Raw genomic sequence first — 21,778 nt, 5'->3', positions numbered from 1 at the left:
AGCAACATTCAGGTAGGACCAGGTGACAAATATTTATTTTGATTATTTTAGTTTACTGGTTGTGCAATATTCTGAACATACCTTGCTGGCCGCAGCTTGGGCCTTTCTAGGTGGGGCAGAATATTTGGTTGGAGCTTCAGCAGGGGGAGGGGCTTTAGCTGCTGGCTTCTTTTCCCCTCCTGCACCCTTTTTACCAGCGAGCTCCACTTTATCAGCAGACTCTTTTATCTGGTAACACATGAAACAAAATGACAGTGGTGAGGAGATATTTCTAGCTGATGAAGGATTTCACTCCCTTCTTCTACTGATCCTTACCTTTTCCAGTTTGAGTTTGTCCAAATCAGAAAGGAAAGGATTCACAGCTTTCTCCCCCACCACTTTCATGGCCGTCCCTAAAGCTTCAAAGGCTGCATCACGCACCTCTGGAGCGGAGTCATTCACTTGCTGAGGTGGTGAAAGAGAAGAGTAGATACAAGCTTTTAAAGGATGACATTTGAAATAAAGTGTGTTTCTACTTTGTTATGATGAACTGCCAAAATAATCCTATATCCCAGTCCTGTTTATTGAGTCTGCAGCCACAACGCACTACTACAATTGTTTTGGACCATTTTATTTCTACTCATTTTCTTTTCTGTTTTGTATTGTTTTATGTCTTACATATATTTCTGTTGCATTGTTGAAGGAGCCTGGGACTTAAATTGTCATAATTACATTGATACTACTGTGCATATTAGGGATGTTAAGATTCACATCGGTGCACCGGCATAAACGTTCAAGATGCGAGTGCACCGGTTGAAAGAGTGCACATCGACTACAGTTTGGGTTGAGCTCGCGATGCATCGATTGTAGCGCCTTTGCATCAGTAAAAAACGATTCATTCATATAATATATCGCCTCATCCTGTCAGCACTCAGCAGAGATGATCTTTGATCTTTGCTTCGCCACTACGGAGGAGCAGTGTCACAGTCTACACACATGGAAGTCGAGGAGAAAGAGAAACACAGCGCACCGAAAAATACCTACAAATCAAACGTTTGGCAACACTTTGGATTTTTCAAGAAAGACGGTCAGCTTGAAAAATCGCATACATTACATTGCATTTAGTTGACGCTTTTATCCAAAGCGACTTACAATAAGTGCATTCGACCAGGAAGATACAACCTTGAAGAAAACAGAATCATATAAGTACATCAGGTTTCATAGAGAACAAACAAATTGTAAACGATGCCGAGCCGCTTTAAAGTACACAAGTAGTACAAGGAACTTAGCGACGCACATAAAGAGGCGACATGGGGTCTGCGGCTGAAAAGAGAAACCTGAAAGTTAGACATATGAGTTAAATCACTCAGCGAGGTGTTCTGTCAGAGAGAGTGGTGTTTAGTTTACAGCAGCCTGTGACGGCCAATAACAGTTTAAATGTCTTCCTTACTGTAAGCAGTTATGAAAGAGCTGTTTGTGAAAGGTTATTTGTATTCTTTATTGTTCATATAGAAACCACTGCTTTCTGCTCACTGGTGAGTTAGCCTATGAATGAGTGTTAAGCACATCAGGCTGGCAGCCGTATGGGCATTGCACTATGGTAGTTGTTATTTGCACATTTTTAATCATAGGCAATGCATCCTTAAATTGTTTAACTGTGAGGTGTTCTACAATTGTGCTTTACTCTGGAGACAGAGAACACTACACAGGACTTGTGAAAAGGCCAGTTTGTGAAAGGTCGAAGTGTTTGGTTTTGTTAAGGTAAAAAAGAAACAGCATGTTGGGATGCGCAGTACTAGTAGAGAGAACCAAATATTTAAAGCACTTTTTTGTTAATTTATGATTTGCTGCATATAAGGAATAAAACAAAATGTGCCGTGTTATGCATGCCCACTGCACCTCTCGGGAGCGCGCACAGCGTAAAGCCAAAACTCAGACATTTCAATGATTTGTACGGCAAAGTTAGGTTTGGAAACTCTATCATTTCCTTTTTGGAGGGCATGCATAGGCATAACACCAGAGCCTCGCTGCGAGGAAACTTTGGCGCTGTTCCGAGTTTGTTCTAATCCGTCAAAATGACTGACTGCTTTCAGATTTTTCCGTAAAAATATTCGGTTAACGCGACCTCTGATCGCAACAGGGGTGAATCATATCGCATCACCTGGTGCTTCAAATGTATCGTTAATGTATCGTATCGTTGGGCACTATCGAGATGCACATTGCACTCAGTGATGGAGATGCCTCAATAAAACCTTGGAATCTTTTGAATCTTATTCATAGCACTGATAGCATCAGCACATCACTTCTACTCCATGACTGCAGTACTGCTACTTTTAAACTATGCTTTCCTAACCTTATTTTCATCTCAGTCCTATTTGAGACACTATGCTATAAGAAACAACATATGTATTATTACGATGTACAGCATTAGCTAAAATGATGATTGATATTAATAGAGTTCAGTTATTTCCACCTTGACGAGAGCAGCACAGAAGGGTTTAAGGACGCTCTTGGGCAGCGTGGTATGAGTGCAGTGTCTGAAGGAGCGGGCCAGGAACAGAGAGGTCTGCTGCTTAATGGATGGGTTCTTATTGTCCATCACAGCCAGGATGTCCTCCGACAGGTTCTGAAGAGTGGTCTGGGTAAAAAAAAAAAAAAGGTCACAAAGATGAAAAAACATCAATCCAATAATCACTCCAACTTCTGTCTTCTGAAATGCTGTCAGTAAAGCCGTCTATGTATCCCAGCAGCCATTAAGTTAGGAATACAGTCATGGGAAGAAGCCGTTGTCTATAGCTGACTATCATCAATATGTGAGCACTAAACATTAAATTCATCATTACAGTTCAATCCAGCGCAATTTTCAACTTTTAAAACCTAATGATTGAATTAATGAAAAAAAAACTGTTCGTACTGGGTAGTTTATTTAGCCCGAAATAAAAATATAAAATTATTTACAGACAATCCTTTCCAATGTAAGTAATTGAGTGGAAAGTATTTTTGGACCAAAACGACGCCACGGACTAGAAACGGGAGTGTAGTACCACTGTTTGACCACTACAAAAATGTGTTCAAAGGCCAGCACACCATCTGGGGGCTTGGGATTAGTCAGAAGTCATTTTGAGGAGCATTGTACATGTTCTTGCATTTCTTTGGCTTTTCTTCACAGTTCTTGGTTCCTCCGTTACTCATGATTTTCAAAACTTTGTTGGATGATTCAAGAAGAGCTGCTCACTACTACTACTAGTCAAACGAAGGTCTATACTTACAGTGAGGAAGATGGCGTCAATAGCCTCTTGCAGGGCCTGGACAACCAGAGGCTTCTTTTCCTTGAACTTCTCCAGAATAGTTGGGACCACCTACATAAATATACAGCTCTAATTTAGAAGATATCGTTACATTTAGCCGACTCTTTAATCCAAAACGAGTTACAATTCAGATTCAAACTAAGGACAACAAGAAAAGTGCTGACCTATTCACTTCAAACAAGCAAGATCATTATAAGTGATCGTGCATAAGTTAAACTCCCCTATCAATGATTTTGGAAAGTAGAATAGTAATGTCATGATATATTTTTCTTAACCCGCCTTAACGCAGTTAAATCTGCTTTATAAAATAACTGAATTCGGGAAAATATTACGAATGGAAAAAGTTAGATCCCCATTATATTCTCAATGTGATATCTAAGTCTTAAGATCAATGCAGCTCATACCTAATTACCAAACTAATTTATTCCTACCTACAGAAAAATAGAAACTGCATACTGCTTGCCAGCGTTGTGTTTAAATATAAATCAGAATTCATTCATCTCAAGAAACAAAACACAAACATGGTACAATGTTAAAGTCACAGTAGCATGTTCAATGGTTTCAAGAATGAACCTCCACGCCGATGTCTGTTGGCCAATGTAGCCATTTAATGTCCAATTAAGAAAGGCACTTCTAACAAGTAGTTCGTACCAGTTTTCCCCAATGGCTTCATTGACATCAAAACACTATTATCAGGGGTGCAAACTCATCAGGTATGAACAAGGTGACAAGGATCCGAACCCTCCGACCCCACGGAATATCGGCTTTAAAATGAGGAATAACAGAGGATTTTAGCAGTCAGAACAACTAAAGCAGCAGTGGTAATAATAACAGAAACGCCAGAGAGTCACATCTAATAGAAATATATAAAAGCATTTGTTTTAATTGTGTAGCAGTCAGTTTATAATTTTGGCAGCACTGTTGAGCATTTTGAAAATGTATTTTCATGCCTCTGTGCAAGGCTTAGTCTTTCTATCTGTATAGCCACTGGTGTAAAGTAACTAAGTTCATAAACTCAACAAGTACTATACTTGGGTACAATTTTGAGATACTTGTACTTTATTTAAGTATTTTTGCTACTTTGCTCTTCTTCTCCTCTACAACTCAGAGTTAAATGGTGTACTTTTCCTCCACTCCATGTATGTAATACCTTTAGTTACTTTACAGATGTGGATGAATGATGTGAAATATAATCAAGTGTTAAATCAGACTTTAGTTCCACCTGGAATAAATCCACAAGCTACCCTGCAGTATACAAAGTCATTCAAACTAGCTGCACCTTTACCAGCTTTGAGAACACTTTCATGATCAATCATTATAAAACATCATATATATTATTCTGAAATGGACCAATCTGCACAATGACTAGACCCTCCAGAAAAACGCGATTCTGTGATCGCAGAATTTACCGCATAATCAGTCAAATGGCGCAGATTTCTAAAAGGCTGCATATTTATCAAAAGGCTGCATAATCCCCGCATTTTTCCACACAAAGTTGAGAGAAAAAAGTTAACTCGTCTTGACGTGACGTCATCAACTCGTGCATCACAGGATGTAAACAACACTGTATAAAGTGAACGTGTGGAGCTCACACGATAGAGAAAACACCAAGATGAAAATATCTAATCCATCTCATTTACCGACGAACATTTCTATTAAAGACCGGGCAAAAAGTGGGGGGAAACTATTCTGCACCCCGTGCAACTGTGTGTTGGAGCATAAGAGAAAATCGACGGTGACGACCCACTTTGATTCATTCAAACATTCGAAAATGCTTTCTGCTGCTGCGGACAAGAAAGCCAAACAACTCACGTTCACGAGGCATCAACCTCCAAAACCCTTTCGAGGGCTACAAGAAACGAGGTGAGTAGCCTACAAGATTAAAGCTGCAGATAACGAACGAGTAAATGAAAACAGAATGAGGCGGAGAAGTGTGTGTGTGTGTGTGTGTGTGTGTGTGTGTGTGTGTGTGTGTGTGTGTGTGTGTGTGTGTGTGTGTGTGTGTGTGTGTGATTAAAATAGCCCAATTGCTTTTACAATAAATAAACATTGAATGTGTTTAATTGAATAGTAAAGGGGTTTAACGTTAGTGGCAGGTTGTGTGTGAGAGAGAATAAATAAGATAGCCCAATATTTATATATTTAAAAAAAAAAAAAAAAAAAACCCGCGTGTTTAATCGCATAATCAAGGATTTTAGCCCGCATAATCAAGGATTTTTGCCCGCGTTTTTCTGGAGGGTCTAAATGACTACTTTTACTGTCGCTACTTTCACTATATTTTGATGATAATACTTTCCTACTTTCACTTGAGGAACATTTTTGAATGCAGGACTTTTACTGTAACAGAGTATTGCTACACTCTGGTACTTATACTTTTACTCAAGTACAAGATCTGAGTGCTTCTACTTTTACTCAAGTACAAGATCTGAGTGCTTCTACTTTTACGCAAGTACAAGATCTGAGTGCTTCTACTTTTACTCAAGTACAAGATCTGAGTGCTTCTGCTTTTACACAAGTACAAGATCTGAGTGCTTCTACTTTTACTCAAGTACAAGATCTGAGTGCTTCTACTTTTACTCAAGTACAAGATCTATACTTATACCACCTCCGTTTATAGCCTATGAAAAAAAAAAAAAACTATTAGAAAACGAAGGCTAAAGCTAACGTTAGCAGATAGTGACAATGTATGCTAGTTAGCTAGCTCAACGATAATATTGCGCCACAAAAACTTTTCAGTGCACATCACGCTCTGCCGCTCCGACAGGGAGCTCTGCTCTGAACACCTGAACGGCCCGTTCTAACAGCTGTTCACCAGCGGTCCAGTCTGTGTCAGTGACTCCGGACCACACAGTTAATATTAACGAACGCACCCGTAGGTAATGTAGCTGCTGAAGCTAGAACCTCAGCAGAGCTGACAGGCAGGAAGACTCAAGCACACAGCTCGCGCTTCATTATAATATATAAAAAAAGAACACCATGTGTGTCATGATGACACATAACAGCTCGCGGCCGCAGATTACTCCGGGTCCCAGACCCCCCCCCCCCCCCCCATACCCCAAAAATATTTTTATTGCAGACCTACATGAATCACACAAACGACCTATTTTGGATTCCAAACGGCGAATTTCGCCGAAAGGTGACAAGTTTGCATCCCTGATTATACAAAAGAGGAAAATAGCTGTCAAAGAGATTCCATTAACTTACTTGTCCTGCATATGTTCCAAACTTCTTCCTGAGACCAGAGGCCAGTGCAGCCAGACATTTAGCTGCCAAGGTCACCAGCATCACGTTAGCATCTTTCCCCACAACCTGAAACATAACAACCACTGAGCATATACTTACATTCACCACATTCCCCAAAGTCCCATTAGACCAAAGTCATTTCTCTTCAAACTAATTCCTGAATAAACTGCCTGAAGGAAACCATGAAGGGTTTCTCAACCTTTACCTTCTTCAGAGCTCTGACAAGGTCTCCATAGTCTCCATTCTCTAGTTTGGGGTTCTTTATCAGAGTCTCTATAGCCTCCAGAGCTTCTTTCCTCTCCTGCCACTTTTTTGCCTCCTGCAGAAACAGATGAACAAGGAAACAGAACATGTTGAAAAGCTGAATTACAAAAATCGATACTGCAGGGTTCAATTTTGTAGTTAAAAGTGTTTCAGTAGTAGAATCTGTATTAACTAAGTTGTTAAGAATTCTAGCTTTGGATACCTTAACCTGTTAACCCCTGAGCCGGTTTTCCAGGTCTCGAAAATGACATTCCCAGAACAAATGACCATATCTTCCCTTCTAAAAAGGGTTAAATTAATAATCTTTTTTCTCAAAGTAATGATAAACCTGTGAGTTGGATGTAGAAAAGTCAGAATCAATATAGATTTTTTTTAAAGTAAATTCAGATTGAACATAGTAAAAAAAAAAAATTTAAATTATAGTTTCCGTCCATTACTTATAGTGAAAACCACCCTTGAATGATCGGATGGTAGACTAAAAGCTTTAGGAATCCAAACTATATCATATAATAAGTACCCTGTATCAAGAATGATGCAAAACAAGTGACATTTGACCTTTTTAGAGAGGTTTAGAAAAAAAGAAACACTTCTGGGGTCATTTGGGTGGATTTGCCATATATCTGGAACCCATCGGTCGATTTTGATGATTGACACTTTTTAACCGTTAGAGCCAATAGAATCGAGGGGAAGTTCCTAAATCCATCTAAACGTTTCCGTTGAGGAGTGAGAGTGATGCGCACGCAGTTTGCCCAAAACCGGAAGCTGGCTTGTAGCTCTCATAGCAGCTTGATATGAAATCTCTGTTTTTGACAAAAATGGAAGGATGGATAATCAGTAATCATTTCAAACTGACAGACACATTGGATTAACCTTCAGAAGAATATATATATATATATATATATATATATATATATATATATATATATATATATATATATATATATATATATATATATATATATATATATATATATATATATATATATATATATATATATATATATATATATATATATATATCTCAGGTTTGCCTTGTCAGGTTTGTGCAGATCCGATAAGTAATTAAGTATTTCTACCGTGAGTTCTGTGCTAAGTGCGTTAGCATTTTTTCGCACAGGGCTCATTTAGACGCTTCTTGTGAGACTTGTGTTTTGTTTCGGTAAAAATAGTTCGTATCGTCAGTTAGCTGAGTTTCTTCCCGTTAAGTGGGTATGACACATTAATAGGTTGTTAAATGTTAGGAAGCCCTGACACACAGTTTCGTGAAAAAAAAGCCTGCAGCCTCCGCTCAAAACCTGTTAAGCCCCAAGGTCCCCGCCGGCGGGGAGCCTGGTTTTTTTTTTTTTTTTCAGGACACTGTGTCTCAGGGGATCTTAATATTTAAGAACCTATTAATGTGTTATACCAGATTAACGGAAATAATATCAGCTAACTGACGATATAAACCATTCTTACCAAAACAAAACACAAGTCTCATAAGAAGCATCTAAATTACCCCTTAGCGAAAAATGCTAACGGACATTGGCACAGAACTCAAGATAAAAGTACCCTTATTACTTATCGTAGCTGCACATACAAGTTATCCGATTAAAGCTGAGGTTCCACAGATTATTTAGGAATATAGTATCGTCACTGAGTGATCCCAACTTGCGAAAGGGGAAGCAAAGACAGACATCACAACACGTACCTTTACGTAGCGGGGATCGTCTAACCGTAGCTGTTAATCTGATCAAAAGACTTGTATAATGGCATTAAAACGAGAAAAAACGCGGCTGAATCGGTTAATCCATAGGTTGATAAAGTTTCTGGGCAATAATGTGAATTATTTATAATCCATAATTCAATTTTTATGTAAAAATCGCAGAGCAAAAGTTAGCTGCTAATGGTAGCCACCAGAGTGGCTGCTGCTTCCGGTCTTGGCAACACACACACACACACACACACACACACACACACACACACACACACACACACACACACACACACACACACACACACACACACACACACACACACACACACACACACACACACACACACACACACACACACACACACACACACACACACACACACACACACACACACACACACACACACACACACACACACACACACACACACACACACACACACACACACACACACACACACACACACACACACACACACACACACACACACACACACACACACACACACACACACACACACACACACACACACACACACACACACACACACACACACACACACAATGTGGGAGTTCCCCTCGATTCCATTGGCTCTGACGGTTAGAAAGAGATTTCACATTTCAAAATCCAGCAGGGGGAGCCAGAGATATGAAAAATCCACCCAAATGGCCCAGAAGAGTTGTTTTTGCTAAATCTGTCTAAAAAGGTCAAATATCACTTGTTTTGCATCAATCTTGATACAGGGTACTTATTATATATTGTACTTTTGATATATTGTACTTTTGATTCCTAAAGCTTTTAGTCTACTAACCCATCATCCGAGGTTAGTTTTCACTATAAGTACAAAATATTTTTTGGACGGATATTATAATTTACATTTTTTTACCATGTTCAATCTGATTTTCTTTAAAATAAAAAACATCTATATTGAATCTGACTTTTCTACATCCAACTGACAGGTTTATCATTACTTTGAGAAAAAAGATTATTAATTTAACCCTTTTAGAAGGGAAGATATGGTCATTTGTTCTGGGAATGTCATTTTCGAGCATGAAACCTGAAAAACAGGCTCGGGGTTTAACAGGTTAAGAACAGGTTAACTCAAAAAGACTTCTTGTTTCAAAGTATATTTTTTGGAGATGTCTACATAGTTTGATAAACTTACTATTTTGGCATAAAAGTCTTTGGGCATCTTTGACAAAATGTCCACGGCTTCCAGCAGTTCGTAAGGATCCACTGCTGCTACCGTGTCCGCCTCATCCTCTCCTGAAAGTGGAGAAAGAGATGGCAGCAGATCATGAATCTTCAACTCCTCAACATCAAAGACAAGTTTTTTATGTTTGCCGTTTTCTACTAACCATCAGACGGTTCCCCTTGGGCTTGGTGCTGTTCAAACTTTGCCTTCAGGTCCTGCTGTGAGCGCAGGAACCTGGTCTGCTTGGGAGGAGATGAAGGCAGCTTCGCCCACTCTTCCTCCAGCTCCTTCAGCTGCAGGGACAGAGAACAAACAAGCAAATGTTTAGTTTCCCTTGATTCTGAAAGATGAACATTAGTAGGATGGCAAGGGTGTGCCCTGAAGAGTGTGTCCAACCTGAACGGAGTTAATATTTTGCAGTGGAGGTCTTAGAGCATCTCTGATCCATTTGTAGATCTCAACAGAGAGCAGCTTGACTTCATCTCTCACCGCCTTCTCTCTGGACTCAAACTGCTTGGATAAAACCTTCACCACTGGCTTCAATGTCACGATCTTAGATCCAAACTCACTGTAGAAATAAGATGACCCACAAAAAGGTGAAAGTGGTGAGTGTCATTGAGAGCTTTGATTGACATGATAAATTACTAGTATGACTTTTTTGACCAGCAGTAAAAAAAACTGTTCTAGTTAGGGAGGGGGTCAAATTGGCACGATTTGTTTTGGGCCAGTGAAAACTGTGCTATTGTTATAAGACGCATTAGACATGTATATGGTTTTCAATTTATGTTGTATAAGTAAAAACCAGGACGGGATTTAAATATTGACCTTTAACATTTAAAAAGAAAAATATGCATCATATAAAGAAACAAAACAGCATACTAGGGATGGATATCGTTAGGATTTGATCGATACCGGTATTTTTCGATACTCTTATCGATACTTTTCAATAATTTGGTGCTCAAAATTATAGACATGATTACAAGATGTGAAGATTAAAACAGTCATTTTATTGTAATTTATTTTTTATTTAATGTAGCTTTTTCAAATGTCATACCAAGCAGGTATGAGTATGTTTGACAGTGTGTCTCTGGAAGGGGGGGCGGTAATTAGGGGCAGTTCATAAATCCATGTAAACATGACACTTATTAAGTTAAAACGAGACGCTGCGTGCGCACCTCCTAAGCCGGAAGCTCCGGTCGGCTAACCATTATAATCCATTTATTGCGTTTATTATTTATAATTGTAATGATGGATTATCAGTAATCATTTTAAAGTTACACAGAGACATTGGATTAACTGTTTTTATGCCCAGGGCTCGACATTAAGGACTGCCCGATGGCCCGGGGCCATCTAGTATTAAGCTCGGGCAATGAAGCCTCACCTGCTGGTTGCCCGATCGGGCAATGAAGCCTCACCTGCTGGTTGCCCGATCGGGCAATGAAGCCTCACCTGCTGGTTGCCCGATCGGGCAATCTATTATGCCAGTATCATGCAGCTCGCGGATCCAGTAATGAGTGACCCGACAGTAAAACTAAACATATCTATAACTAGTTTAGGTAGTTTGAGAGGTAATTAAAATAGCTACGAGTGATATTCTAACCTGAAGTGTGTGTTTTGTCCGCTCACCGCTGCATGTGATCATGCAGAGCTGCAGCAGCTGATCTCTCTCTCTCCCGTCAGATTACACTTCACTCGCGTTTATGTCCATATCGATCAGATCCAGCTAATGATATGACTACCTGCTTATTAAAAAGATACCTAAACAATAAGTGTCGCTATGCAACCGGGTGAGGCCACAAAGTATAGCGCAGCATTATGCATTTGTTTACATGCGTACCGGAACCCCGAGGCATTACCAACAGATCAATGCACAATCAACCCAGACAGGACATCTCTTTCTCCACATTAAGTGTTAGACATTAGAATTGACTATTCTTGTCTGTCACATACTCTTCTTGTCTGTCACATAAGTGGCACAACTGAAGCGGTATTGCGCTAAAGGGAAATTATTTTGACCGGAGAGATTTAGATTTGCCGGCTAACGGGAACTCTGACGTCGCCATTTTGTGAGCTTCGCGGATGCGCTCGTCTCCTCTCGACTGCTGCTCGGGTCTGCTCGGTCAGCTTCCGGATGAGGAGGCATTCGTTGGACCAACTTACAGTAGATAACATTACAAATATTTTTAACAGGGGCCATAATAGTGTAAATAATGTTTGTTTTGGCAGTTATAACTGAATGTTATGTTTTCTACTTTTTTACATCTGGGAAGGCATTTGCCTTCATCAGATGTAAAGTGTCTTGACTAACAACTTAAGTATTTCTTATAGCTCAGTGCATGACATTAAGTATTTTGGGAGATGGCTCTGTGGGCCATCTAAGCTAATTTACAGATGGCCCTGAGCCCAATAGAGATTGCCCTGAAAAATGCGCGCGGACGAAATGACACACGAAGGGTTTGGGGGGCCTCCCCCTAGAACATTTAGATTTTTGCAGGCCTTAGATGCTGTCTGGTGCATTCTCTAGACTGAATTATAAGATGAACCACAACAATATTATATTGTACAATTTCAATGTTATTCTTCATTTCACTTGTTTGTTTGCTCTTGTTTGTGTTTGCTCTCTTGCATGTCCTGCATAGCTATAAGAAATACTCAAGTTGTTGGTCAAGACACTTTCCATCTGATGAAGGCAAATGCCTTCCCAGATGTAAAAAAGTAGAAAACATTACATTCAGTTGTAACTGCCAAAACAAACATTTACACTATTATGGCCCCTGTTAAAAATGTTTGTAATGTTATCTACTGTAAGTTGGTCGAACGAATGCCTCCTCATCCGGGAGCAGACCGAGCAGACCCGAGCAGCAGTCGAGAGGAGCTGAGCGCATCCGCGAAGCACACAAAATGGCGACGTCAGAGTTCCAGTTAGCCGGCAAATCTAAATCTCTTCGGTCAAAATAATTTCCCTTTAGCGCAATACCGCTTCAGTTGCGCCACTTATGTGACAGAGAAGACTAGTCAATTCTAATGTCTAACACTTAATGTGGAGAAAGAGATGTGCTGTATGGGTTGATTGTGCGTTGATCTGTTGGTAATGCCTCGGGGTTCCGGTGGGCATGTAAACAAATGCTGCGCTATACTGTGTGGCCTCACCCAGTTGCATAGCGACGCTTATTGTTTAGGTGTCTTTTAATAAGCAGGTAGTCCTATCATTAGCTAGAACTAGCTTGATCTGATCGATATGGACATAAACGCGAGTGAAGTCTAATCTGACGGGAGAGAGAGTCAGCTGCTGCTGACGAGTCGACACGCAGCTCTGCATGATCACATGCAGCGGTGAGCGGACAAAACACACACTTCAGGTTAGAATATCACACGTAGCTATTTTAATTACCTCTCAAACTACCGTAACTAGTTATAGATATGTTTAGTTTCACTGTCGGGTCACTCATTACTGGATCCGCAAGCTGCATGACACTGGCATAATAGATTGCCCGATCGGGCAACCAGCAGGTGAGGCTTCATTGCCCGAGCTAAATACTACATGGCCCCTGGCCATCGGGCTGCCCTTAATGTCGAGCCCTGTAGCTATGCGGGGCATGCAAGCGTCAAACACAAACAAGAACAAACAAACAAGTGAAATGAAGAATAAAATTGAACAATATAATATTGTGGTGGTTCATCTTATAATTCAGTCTAGAGAATGAACCAGACAGCATCTACAGTAAGACCTGGGAAAATCTAAATGTTCTAGGGGGAGGCCCCCCAAACCCTTCGTGCCATTTCGTCCGCGCGCATTTCTCAGGGCAATCTCTATTGGGCTCAGGGCCATCTGTAAATTAGCTTAGATGGCCCACAGGCCAGAAATCCTTAATGTCATGCACTGACTTGAACACAAGTTTAGATCACAAAACAGCAAAGGTAAGACATAACTATCATCATGGCTACGTAAAGTGAAGTTGTTTTCCTGCTCGTGTTTTCTGAATGGAGATCGGCTAAGCTAACGCAGTATATGCTCCGACCGTCCACACTCACAACAACGGCCTATAGACATAAATAAACCAGCGACTGTATTCGCCATGACACAGACAGTCTGTGGTTTGTACTTGTTTAACTTTAGTCTAGTTTCTGAACAGATATGAGGAGCTGTGAGCTATGAGGGCTAATGAGGGCTGATGTTGGTTTTGTGTTTCGCATTGAAGATGACGTCACGGCTCCGCCTACACTGCGTTACTAGCCCAGTTCCTAAACTGTAATGGAAAAGCAGCATAAAGTGAGCCTACCAAGGCCTAACTATACCGTACTAAGCCGTGCGAGGCCCTGCAGTGGAAATGCGCCATTAGTGTGGCCTTTCTAACCCGTGGGGGGGGGGAGCACTAACCTGAGAGCCCTTCTGAGAGTCTCGATGCAGGCCACCACGATCTTTGGGTTCTTGTTTTCCAGTCCTTTGAGCAGCTCTTCTTGCACCACCTCGCCCTTTTCCATTTCGATGTACATCAGACAGATGTCCATGCCCAGCTCCTTGGCACGTGCCTTTGGCTGGTTGAACACTTTGGTCACCACGCCCGACACCACCTCACCTGTGGTCCTGTGGAGATTGATACAAACACTGCCTGTCAGAACACTGTATACACATCTACTGATGAACATCATCTTATGTGTTGCCTTATGTAGACTTTTCAATATTAAGAATGCATAGATTTAATCTGATAAAGGTTGACACTTTAGTGCAGTGGTTCTCAACTGGTGAGTCGCGGACACTGTGCATGCATGCGTTGGATTGGAAGTACCGGAGACCATAAACGGTTTTGAAAACTAGTCACGTAGTGATCATCTTCTCAATAAAACATCTTTGCTGATGTCTTTTGAGTCTTCTGGCCAATCAGAATCAAGATTGCTGCCGGAAGTCCCCATGGAGAATACATTTGCGGTAGAACTATTCTTTATACAGCCATGGGTACAACTTCAGATACAAATTAACACATAATGAAATATGACCCCCGGTTTGATGATTGACAGGTCACAGAACAATGGGAGCTTTCTACCCTTACCCACAATTTAAAAGTAATTCACACAGACTATCTCCTCTTTGCTTTTCTCTCTGTGTGGAGCAGCAAGTTGAGCTTCAGAACAAAGTGAAAAACAAACAATGGCATCAAATATTATTAATATGTCTGAGAAGAAAGAGTGTACCAGAATGCGTAGTTTATGTTAGTATGTATTAGGGATGTAACGATACCAAAAAGTCCACGGTACGATATTTGTTGTGATATTAAAAAAAAAAAAAAGTGAATTTCTTTTTTCTTTTTTACTTGAATTTCTTTTTTCTTTATTAAATAATAAATCGGATTTGTACCGCATTTTAGTAGGATAGTAGTATTTTAAAGTGTCAACAATATAATAATCAGACCCTGCAATAGAATAAATCAAGTTTCACTTTAGTTTTTCAAGTAACTCAACTCAAACTCACTCAGCATCATCAAGGTTATCTTTTAGGAATATGAGCATGTCCACATTTCAAGGTAGAAGCTAGGATCTTTGGGCGTTTACAATATCCCCTGCTGTGGAAAAAACTCTGGCACTGTACTCCACTTTTATTAATATTGTATGCTGAAATGCGTATATATATATATATATATATATATATATATATATATATATATATATATATATATATATATATATATATATATATATATATATATATATATATATATATATATATAATAAAGTGAAAAGTGTTATTCCCAAAGCTAGAGACAACAACAGCCTAGGGGGTGCCATCGACTAAAGATTTTCTGGTCGACCAATAGTCGTAAAGGCTATTAGTCGACTAACATAAATAACAGAAACCAAGTTCTTCTGCCGGTTAACTCGGAGTACGACTGCACACAGCATTTTCCAAAACATTTTTAAGCAAAAAGGGGAAAGATTTTTTTATTAAGACTTGCTAATTTAGTGTGTTTAACACCTTCTTCCCTGACTAAGGCAATGTTCAGAACAACATGAGTCCTGCTTGAAAAATGTTTTACTTACTTTCCAGCTACATGAGCATTCTCAATGAAGGCCAGGGCAGCCTCCAGGCCTTTAAGCTGAGCCACAACATTAGAGTCAGTGACAAACTTCTTTATTAGCCCCAGGTACTTCCCCCACTCTGGACTCTTCTCATCTTCTATTCTCTGGAACAGCTTAAGAGCTTCTTCATAACCATTCAGACGGGCTTTCCAAACCTGGAAAAGAGTCACAAAAAGAGAAAGGGTTAGGTCATAAACACAAAAAATGTCTTCCTTCAAAAAAAAGAAAGAGAAGCATGTATAAACACACAAATGAATTACCAGTTCCTGTAAAACCGACAGGGCATGACCTACATTCATAACATCCGTTATTTCATCTTCTCCATTTTCCCTTCAAGTGTGCACGACTTGCTTTTATTCCAGGCTCTTTTGCCTTAAGTTTAGTCAATAACAGGAAAAGCACTTGCCCGATTTTCATGAAACATGATTGAAAAGTGACCAAGGAAGAACATTAACTGATGGAGTGCATTCAAACAGAGGGGCAGATGCACACGATGTGTTTTACTCATGGAAATGGCCTTGGTGTAGGCTTATTATTTGCGAGTGCCCTTCGACTTATTCTGCTATAGTTCCACTTCAGTTTTTGCTTTCAATGTTTTGTACATTCTCTAATATAAATGGGGTAGCTGTGGGTTGGACCAATGGCAATTTAATCAGCGCATACCAAACCATACTAATGATTATTATATACTTGGCCGATGCGCCGCAAATTACTATAAAGTTATGCTATATCGCCCTCAGTCCGTGTATTTATCCTTCAAAATTAAAGAAGTCCGGAAAAAATGACTTCGAACAGTACTGGGCCACATGTCGTAGCAAAAAGATAAACATCAGGTGTTGTCACCACACTTCAGTGCATCCCTAGTTCTTGGTAAACATTGCTCTACCACTTTAGGAACAAATATTACTTGGACCACTGCAGAGAAGCACATATTCACTTTTAATATCAAGAAAGTCATTTTATAGACACACTATCAAGAAAACCATTTTCATTAGAAGCCCACAAATGTATAGGTTGTAAAAGTGGGCCTCCCACTTCAGAACTCTATATACCTATGGGATTAATATGCATTTGTCAAGTAATATTTGAGTGAGAAGGAAAAAAACAAGGTATTAGGCTGCATATAACCAGACTCCAGAATCATCCCTGTATCCAGGACAGGGTTCAGAGTAGGGCTGGCAAAAATCATAATCACGATTATCTTGGTCAATATTGATATCACGATTATTAAAAACGATTATCCATTGACTGTGAAAACATCCATTTATTGAACTTTAAAAAATATATATAATAGATTGAACAGTATGTTTTTAACAGTTGATTACCCTGAACTTTAAGTATAATTCAACTGAAAAACCAATAAAAAACCAATACATTTATATCTACATTTAAATAAATAATATCAAAATAATAAATACTAATAAAGATCAACAAATATTTTGGAGCACACTTCTACAACCTACTAAACATATATAAATATGATAACTAATGTCACTCACAACCTGTAATGTTTAATTATACTGCTACACGCAGTACTCTTATTTTGGTAACCCCTGATCCGGAAACAAGAAGTAGCTAAGAGGTTCCGGCTTGACGAGGTTAGTAAAATTTGACTGTACGCTAGAGACCGGAGAGTAAAGACACTGCAACTGAAGCTTCCCTTGCAACGTGTTTATATGGATTTATTAAACAGACTGCAAGTAACAACACAACCTGGCCGAGAGGGCTTTTAGGGAGGAAGGGGGGGGCCGGATTTGACATTTATTTTGATTACCGTAATTTTCGGACTATAAGCCGCACCTGAATATAAGCCGCAGCAGCGGCATACCACTCTCGGTTCCACTTTTACTTTTGCGCGCTACCTGTCTCACACTTTTCCGGCCTCCAGCTTTTCCTGCTGGAACCCGCCGCTTAAAGGTGGGGGTCCGCGGACCGGCCATAGAGCCCATAGAGTTAAAGGTGTTGGCCGTTAGCTGTAAAAATCCATAGATTAGCCGCACCGTTATATAAGCCGCAGTGTCGAAAAATAGGGAAAAGGCGCGGCTTATAGTCCGAAAATTACGGTACGTTGTTTTTGTTGGAAGCCAAAATCGTAATCGAGATTAAAATACTATTAAAAAAAAGCCCTAGTTCAGAGGCCACTGGGCCGCATAGAGCAACCCTACAGGCCTATTTGTTGCAGAGCATTGCATAATACAGAGTTTTAGAAAATGTGAAAACTATAAATAAACATATGGCATTGCATCTTTCCAGATTAGATGCTTAAAGTTTTTTATATTAAATTTGATGTCATAGTCGATTGGTTAAGAGGAAGTTAGTAAGACTTGAATTTGAGTATTGGTTTAATCCCACTTTTCCCAAAGCCTTTCGAGGATAAGAATTCAATTAAACAGGGTAGGTATGAAGGTAGATATGGTGCAAAATGCGAGAGCTTGTAAAACCTGATGTGAGCACTTGCAGAAAAAAACTCCGAACTTGTGTGCATACATTTAAACTTACAGAAGAAGAAAAAAAGTTGTGTCGCTTGGAGAAACAAAATGAACTTAGTGATGAAATGTTCACTTGCAGAAAAATATATCTTTTTAAAATATATTTTCCATTACAACTTGGTTATTATCACCTCTCAAATCAGTCTTTACAACTTCACGAATCTGCTCTGTGGCAGTATAAATCGACGAATCTGCGGCCTTGACTTTTGCTACACTTCTTGCGATGAATGTGTCGCTTAAGTAATTTTCACCGGTAGATGTGGGGGGAGGAAGGGGGGTTGGAGCGAAGGGGCGGAGCTATCAGAACGAGGAGGTGCAAGCTCGGGTCAGTCTCACAGCCATGTCAGGTCGACCCGGATTACTGCGGGGCCCTGCATGTTGACACTTTCACACCAACGCGGTGCCAGGGCCGGTTCGGAGCTTGTGCCTGATAAGCACCCGAAAACCGGTCTTACCAAGCTCGAAAAAAGTGTCGGCCGAGCAGGGGTCGGCAACCCACGACTCCAGAGCCGCATGCGGCTCTTTAATCCCCGGGTCAAGATATAGATGTCCTGGAATCTGTCAGCAAGTCCCTGGGCCCATTGCTGGAGTTCACAGACACACTTTCAGGGGAAGACTACGTTAGTGTCTCCTATGTGAAGCCAGTTCTTCACCTCTTCAACTCGTCAATGCTGCTAATGCGAGAAGAAGACACAGACCTGAGCAAGAAGTTGAAGAAAGAGATGAGGGACTACCTGAACGAGAAATATGAAGATGAAGATACTCAGAAGCTGCTAGATATGGCATCTTGTTTGGACCCCCTGTTCAAGATGGACTTCATCACAGCAGACCGCAAGCCCCAAGTCAAGGCCAGAGTGACATCGGAGATGATGACGACAATCATGACATGCCAGGAGACTGCAGCTGCAAGCTGCAGCACTGAAGTGGAGTGCGAAGTGGCTAGCACGTCCCAGGCAAAGAAAGGCAAGAGGTCTTTGGGAAGTTTCTTTAAACAGAGCGAAGCTGCAGCAAAGGCTGATTCGTCTCAGTACCTAAAGGATGCTGTGGAAGCAGAGTTAAACAGCTACCTGCTAACACCTTCAATAGACAAAGAGGAAGATCCACTTGCATGGTGGAAAACACACAAAGCAGTCTTTCCACAACTCGCCAAGCTTGCCCGCAAGTACCTATGCATACCTACTACAAGTGCCCCCTCAGAGAGGCTTTTCAGTACAAGTGGCAACATTGTCACTTGCCAACGTTCTTGTCTCAAGCCTGCATTAGTGGATAGACTAGTATTCTTGGCCAAAAACCTCTAAGCCTGATTGAGCAATGCATACAGATGCTTAAAAAGTCAAATTATTATATTTGACTACATTATGCAACAGTTGAAATTGTGAAAAAGAAATGTTCAGATTGATTTAACTGCTAGGTGCTCTGTTCAGAAAGAAAGCAGATCTTTATTTGTTTAAGCTAGCCATGATGACCAAGAACACTTTGTTTTACTTTGCACTGACTAAGACATTTTGATTTAAAAAAAGGTTTGTGAAACAAAATGGTTCACAAGTTGATATTGTTATGTAGTAGTTCAAGTTATTGGTTTTATGACAAATTATATTTATTTTAAGTTGTAATTTTGTAAACCACTCAGGGAGCTGGTGTATAGCTGTTCTTAATTTTATTTTTATAATGTTGTTTAAAAGATGTCCACTACTTTGCTGCTATTTGCACAAAAAAGATTTTCAGTGTGGAATAAAAAGTTAAATGACCTATTTTGTCACGTATGTTAATTCCCTAATGTGAAAATGAAGCTTCCTATAGTTTAATGTAATGCGTTTAATCTCTTGGATCCCTTCTAGACACCACTCTTCTTCATTCACAGATGAACCCCCTTATTTGAGGGTATGCAACCTGCATTATCATGACATGTTAGATCATGACTTAAGGTTTGATGAGTCAACCAGTTAAGATCCAGACGTCCGTGACTAAAATCCTTCATCCGGTTAAATATAGTTAAAAAAAACGCAATATCAAAAAAAAAAAGGTATGAATGTATCTTATGTGGATAAATTGTTATGCTATAATATAAATAATATATAGATGAACTCAGACGATTGCTAAAAAACATCAGGTAGGATTTTCTGTGAAATGGCAAGATGGATGGGAAGAGAGAGGGACGGGGTGGCATGGGAAAGGGATTCCCTATATTTTTTTCTTTTTCCTTTTTGTATTGTCTATATAATTTGTATCTGTATAAATCCCTTTTGTGAGGGCAAAAAAAAAAAAAAAAAAAAAAGTTGGTCACAAAAAAAAACGCAATATATACCACAGGGGGAAAAAAAACGCAATGTCCGTTTTTTTCAAAACCGTGCAGCCCTACAATATATACAACTTTATAAGCTATCAAATAGGTTTTCCGGCTCCAGACAAAAAACATTGGTGGAAAAGGGGGCAAAATGGCTCTTTTGGCCAAAAAGGTTGCAGACCCCTGGTCTAGAGGTATAAACCACATACGTCACGCTTACGTCGGAGGGGGGCGAGATTAACAGTTTATGGAGAGTATGGCAAATAAAAGTTTAAACAAGCAGTAGCACTGAGCAAAGTGATTAGAACGCAACCACACACACACATGTAAACAAAACACACTTTATAAAGTCAGGCACTAGCCAGTAACCAGGCTTCGTGTGATTCTGTTTATTTGTACCTTACTTTGAACATCCGTTCGCTGTTATTGATCATTGTGGAGGGGGCAGACGTTTTGATTTGTATTATAGCAGCTATCGGATGGAATCAATACGTGGGCTGCACAGGTTGTCATGTCCGACTATCACAAGTAGAATCATAATAAAAAATACGCTGGCAAAATGTGCCTGTAGAAAACGGCTTATGCCACAATGAAAGCAACAAGTAGCCTAGTCAATATAGTCTGTTTAGCTTCGGTTGCTATGCTAACATCACCCATTTTATACCAGAGAAACTTTCATAACAGCGTTGTGATGCCAAACAGCGTCAATTCAGACTGAAACACATTCACTTGGTGAATTGGGGATATTGATCAGCTGCTTGTGTGACAGTCAGACAGTGAATACTTTACAGCGGGCGCTGCTGTGAGTTAACGGGAGAATAAACTCCAGTGGACGAGCAGCACTGCAGCGGTCAGTAAATGCCGCAGTAACACATTAATAAACGATGAAACCACGGCACTCTGGAGAAAAGTACAAGGTTGGAGAAGTAGTTATTTAATTTAATCTGGCTTCAAGTGATTAAAAGGAACAAGATCATCGACCCGACGCAGTCCCTCATTGTTGTGAGCGAAGCACGGACCTAGAACGGGAGCAGCGTTGGTGTGAAAGGGCAACAGTAGTCACTTGTGTGTGACTGACTCGAGCTTGCGCCTCCTCGTTCTGATGGCTCCGCCCCTTGGCTCCAACCCCCTCCTTCCCCCCACATATACAGGTGAAAATTACTTTAGAGACACATTTATCGCAAGAAGTGTGAAAAAGTCAAGGCCGCAGATTTGTGGATTTATACTGCCACAGAGCAGATTCGCGAAGT

General features: G+C 40.1%; 1 protein-coding gene across 3 annotated transcripts in view; it reads right to left on the bottom strand.

The window, feature by feature from the left end:
• Window positions 1-21,778, bottom strand: part of ckap5 (cytoskeleton associated protein 5) — a 106,261-nt gene that overhangs the window by 69,452 nt on the left and 15,031 nt on the right. For all 3 annotated transcript variants that reach the window (XM_079681521.1, XM_079681519.1, XM_079681520.1), the window contains exons 3-13: window positions 15,717-15,910; window positions 14,062-14,268; window positions 10,080-10,251; window positions 9,847-9,976; window positions 9,654-9,754; window positions 6,736-6,849; window positions 6,492-6,596; window positions 3,249-3,338; window positions 2,453-2,617; window positions 316-444; window positions 82-228 (exon numbers count right to left, since the gene is read on the bottom strand). In XM_079681521.1, the coding sequence (XP_079537647.1) occupies window positions 82-228; window positions 316-444; window positions 2,453-2,617; window positions 3,249-3,338; window positions 6,492-6,596; window positions 6,736-6,849; window positions 9,654-9,754; window positions 9,847-9,976; window positions 10,080-10,251; window positions 14,062-14,268; window positions 15,717-15,910 (1,554 nt within the window). The remainder of the gene's footprint in view (window positions 1-81; window positions 229-315; window positions 445-2,452; window positions 2,618-3,248; window positions 3,339-6,491; window positions 6,597-6,735; window positions 6,850-9,653; window positions 9,755-9,846; window positions 9,977-10,079; window positions 10,252-14,061; window positions 14,269-15,716; window positions 15,911-21,778) is intronic.

This window comes from Notothenia rossii (genome assembly GCF_949606895.1).
Source record: "Notothenia rossii genome assembly, chromosome: 5".
Taxonomy (NCBI): Eukaryota; Metazoa; Chordata; class Actinopteri; order Perciformes; family Nototheniidae; genus Notothenia; species Notothenia rossii.
This window is presented reverse-complemented; position numbering and strand designations above follow the sequence as displayed.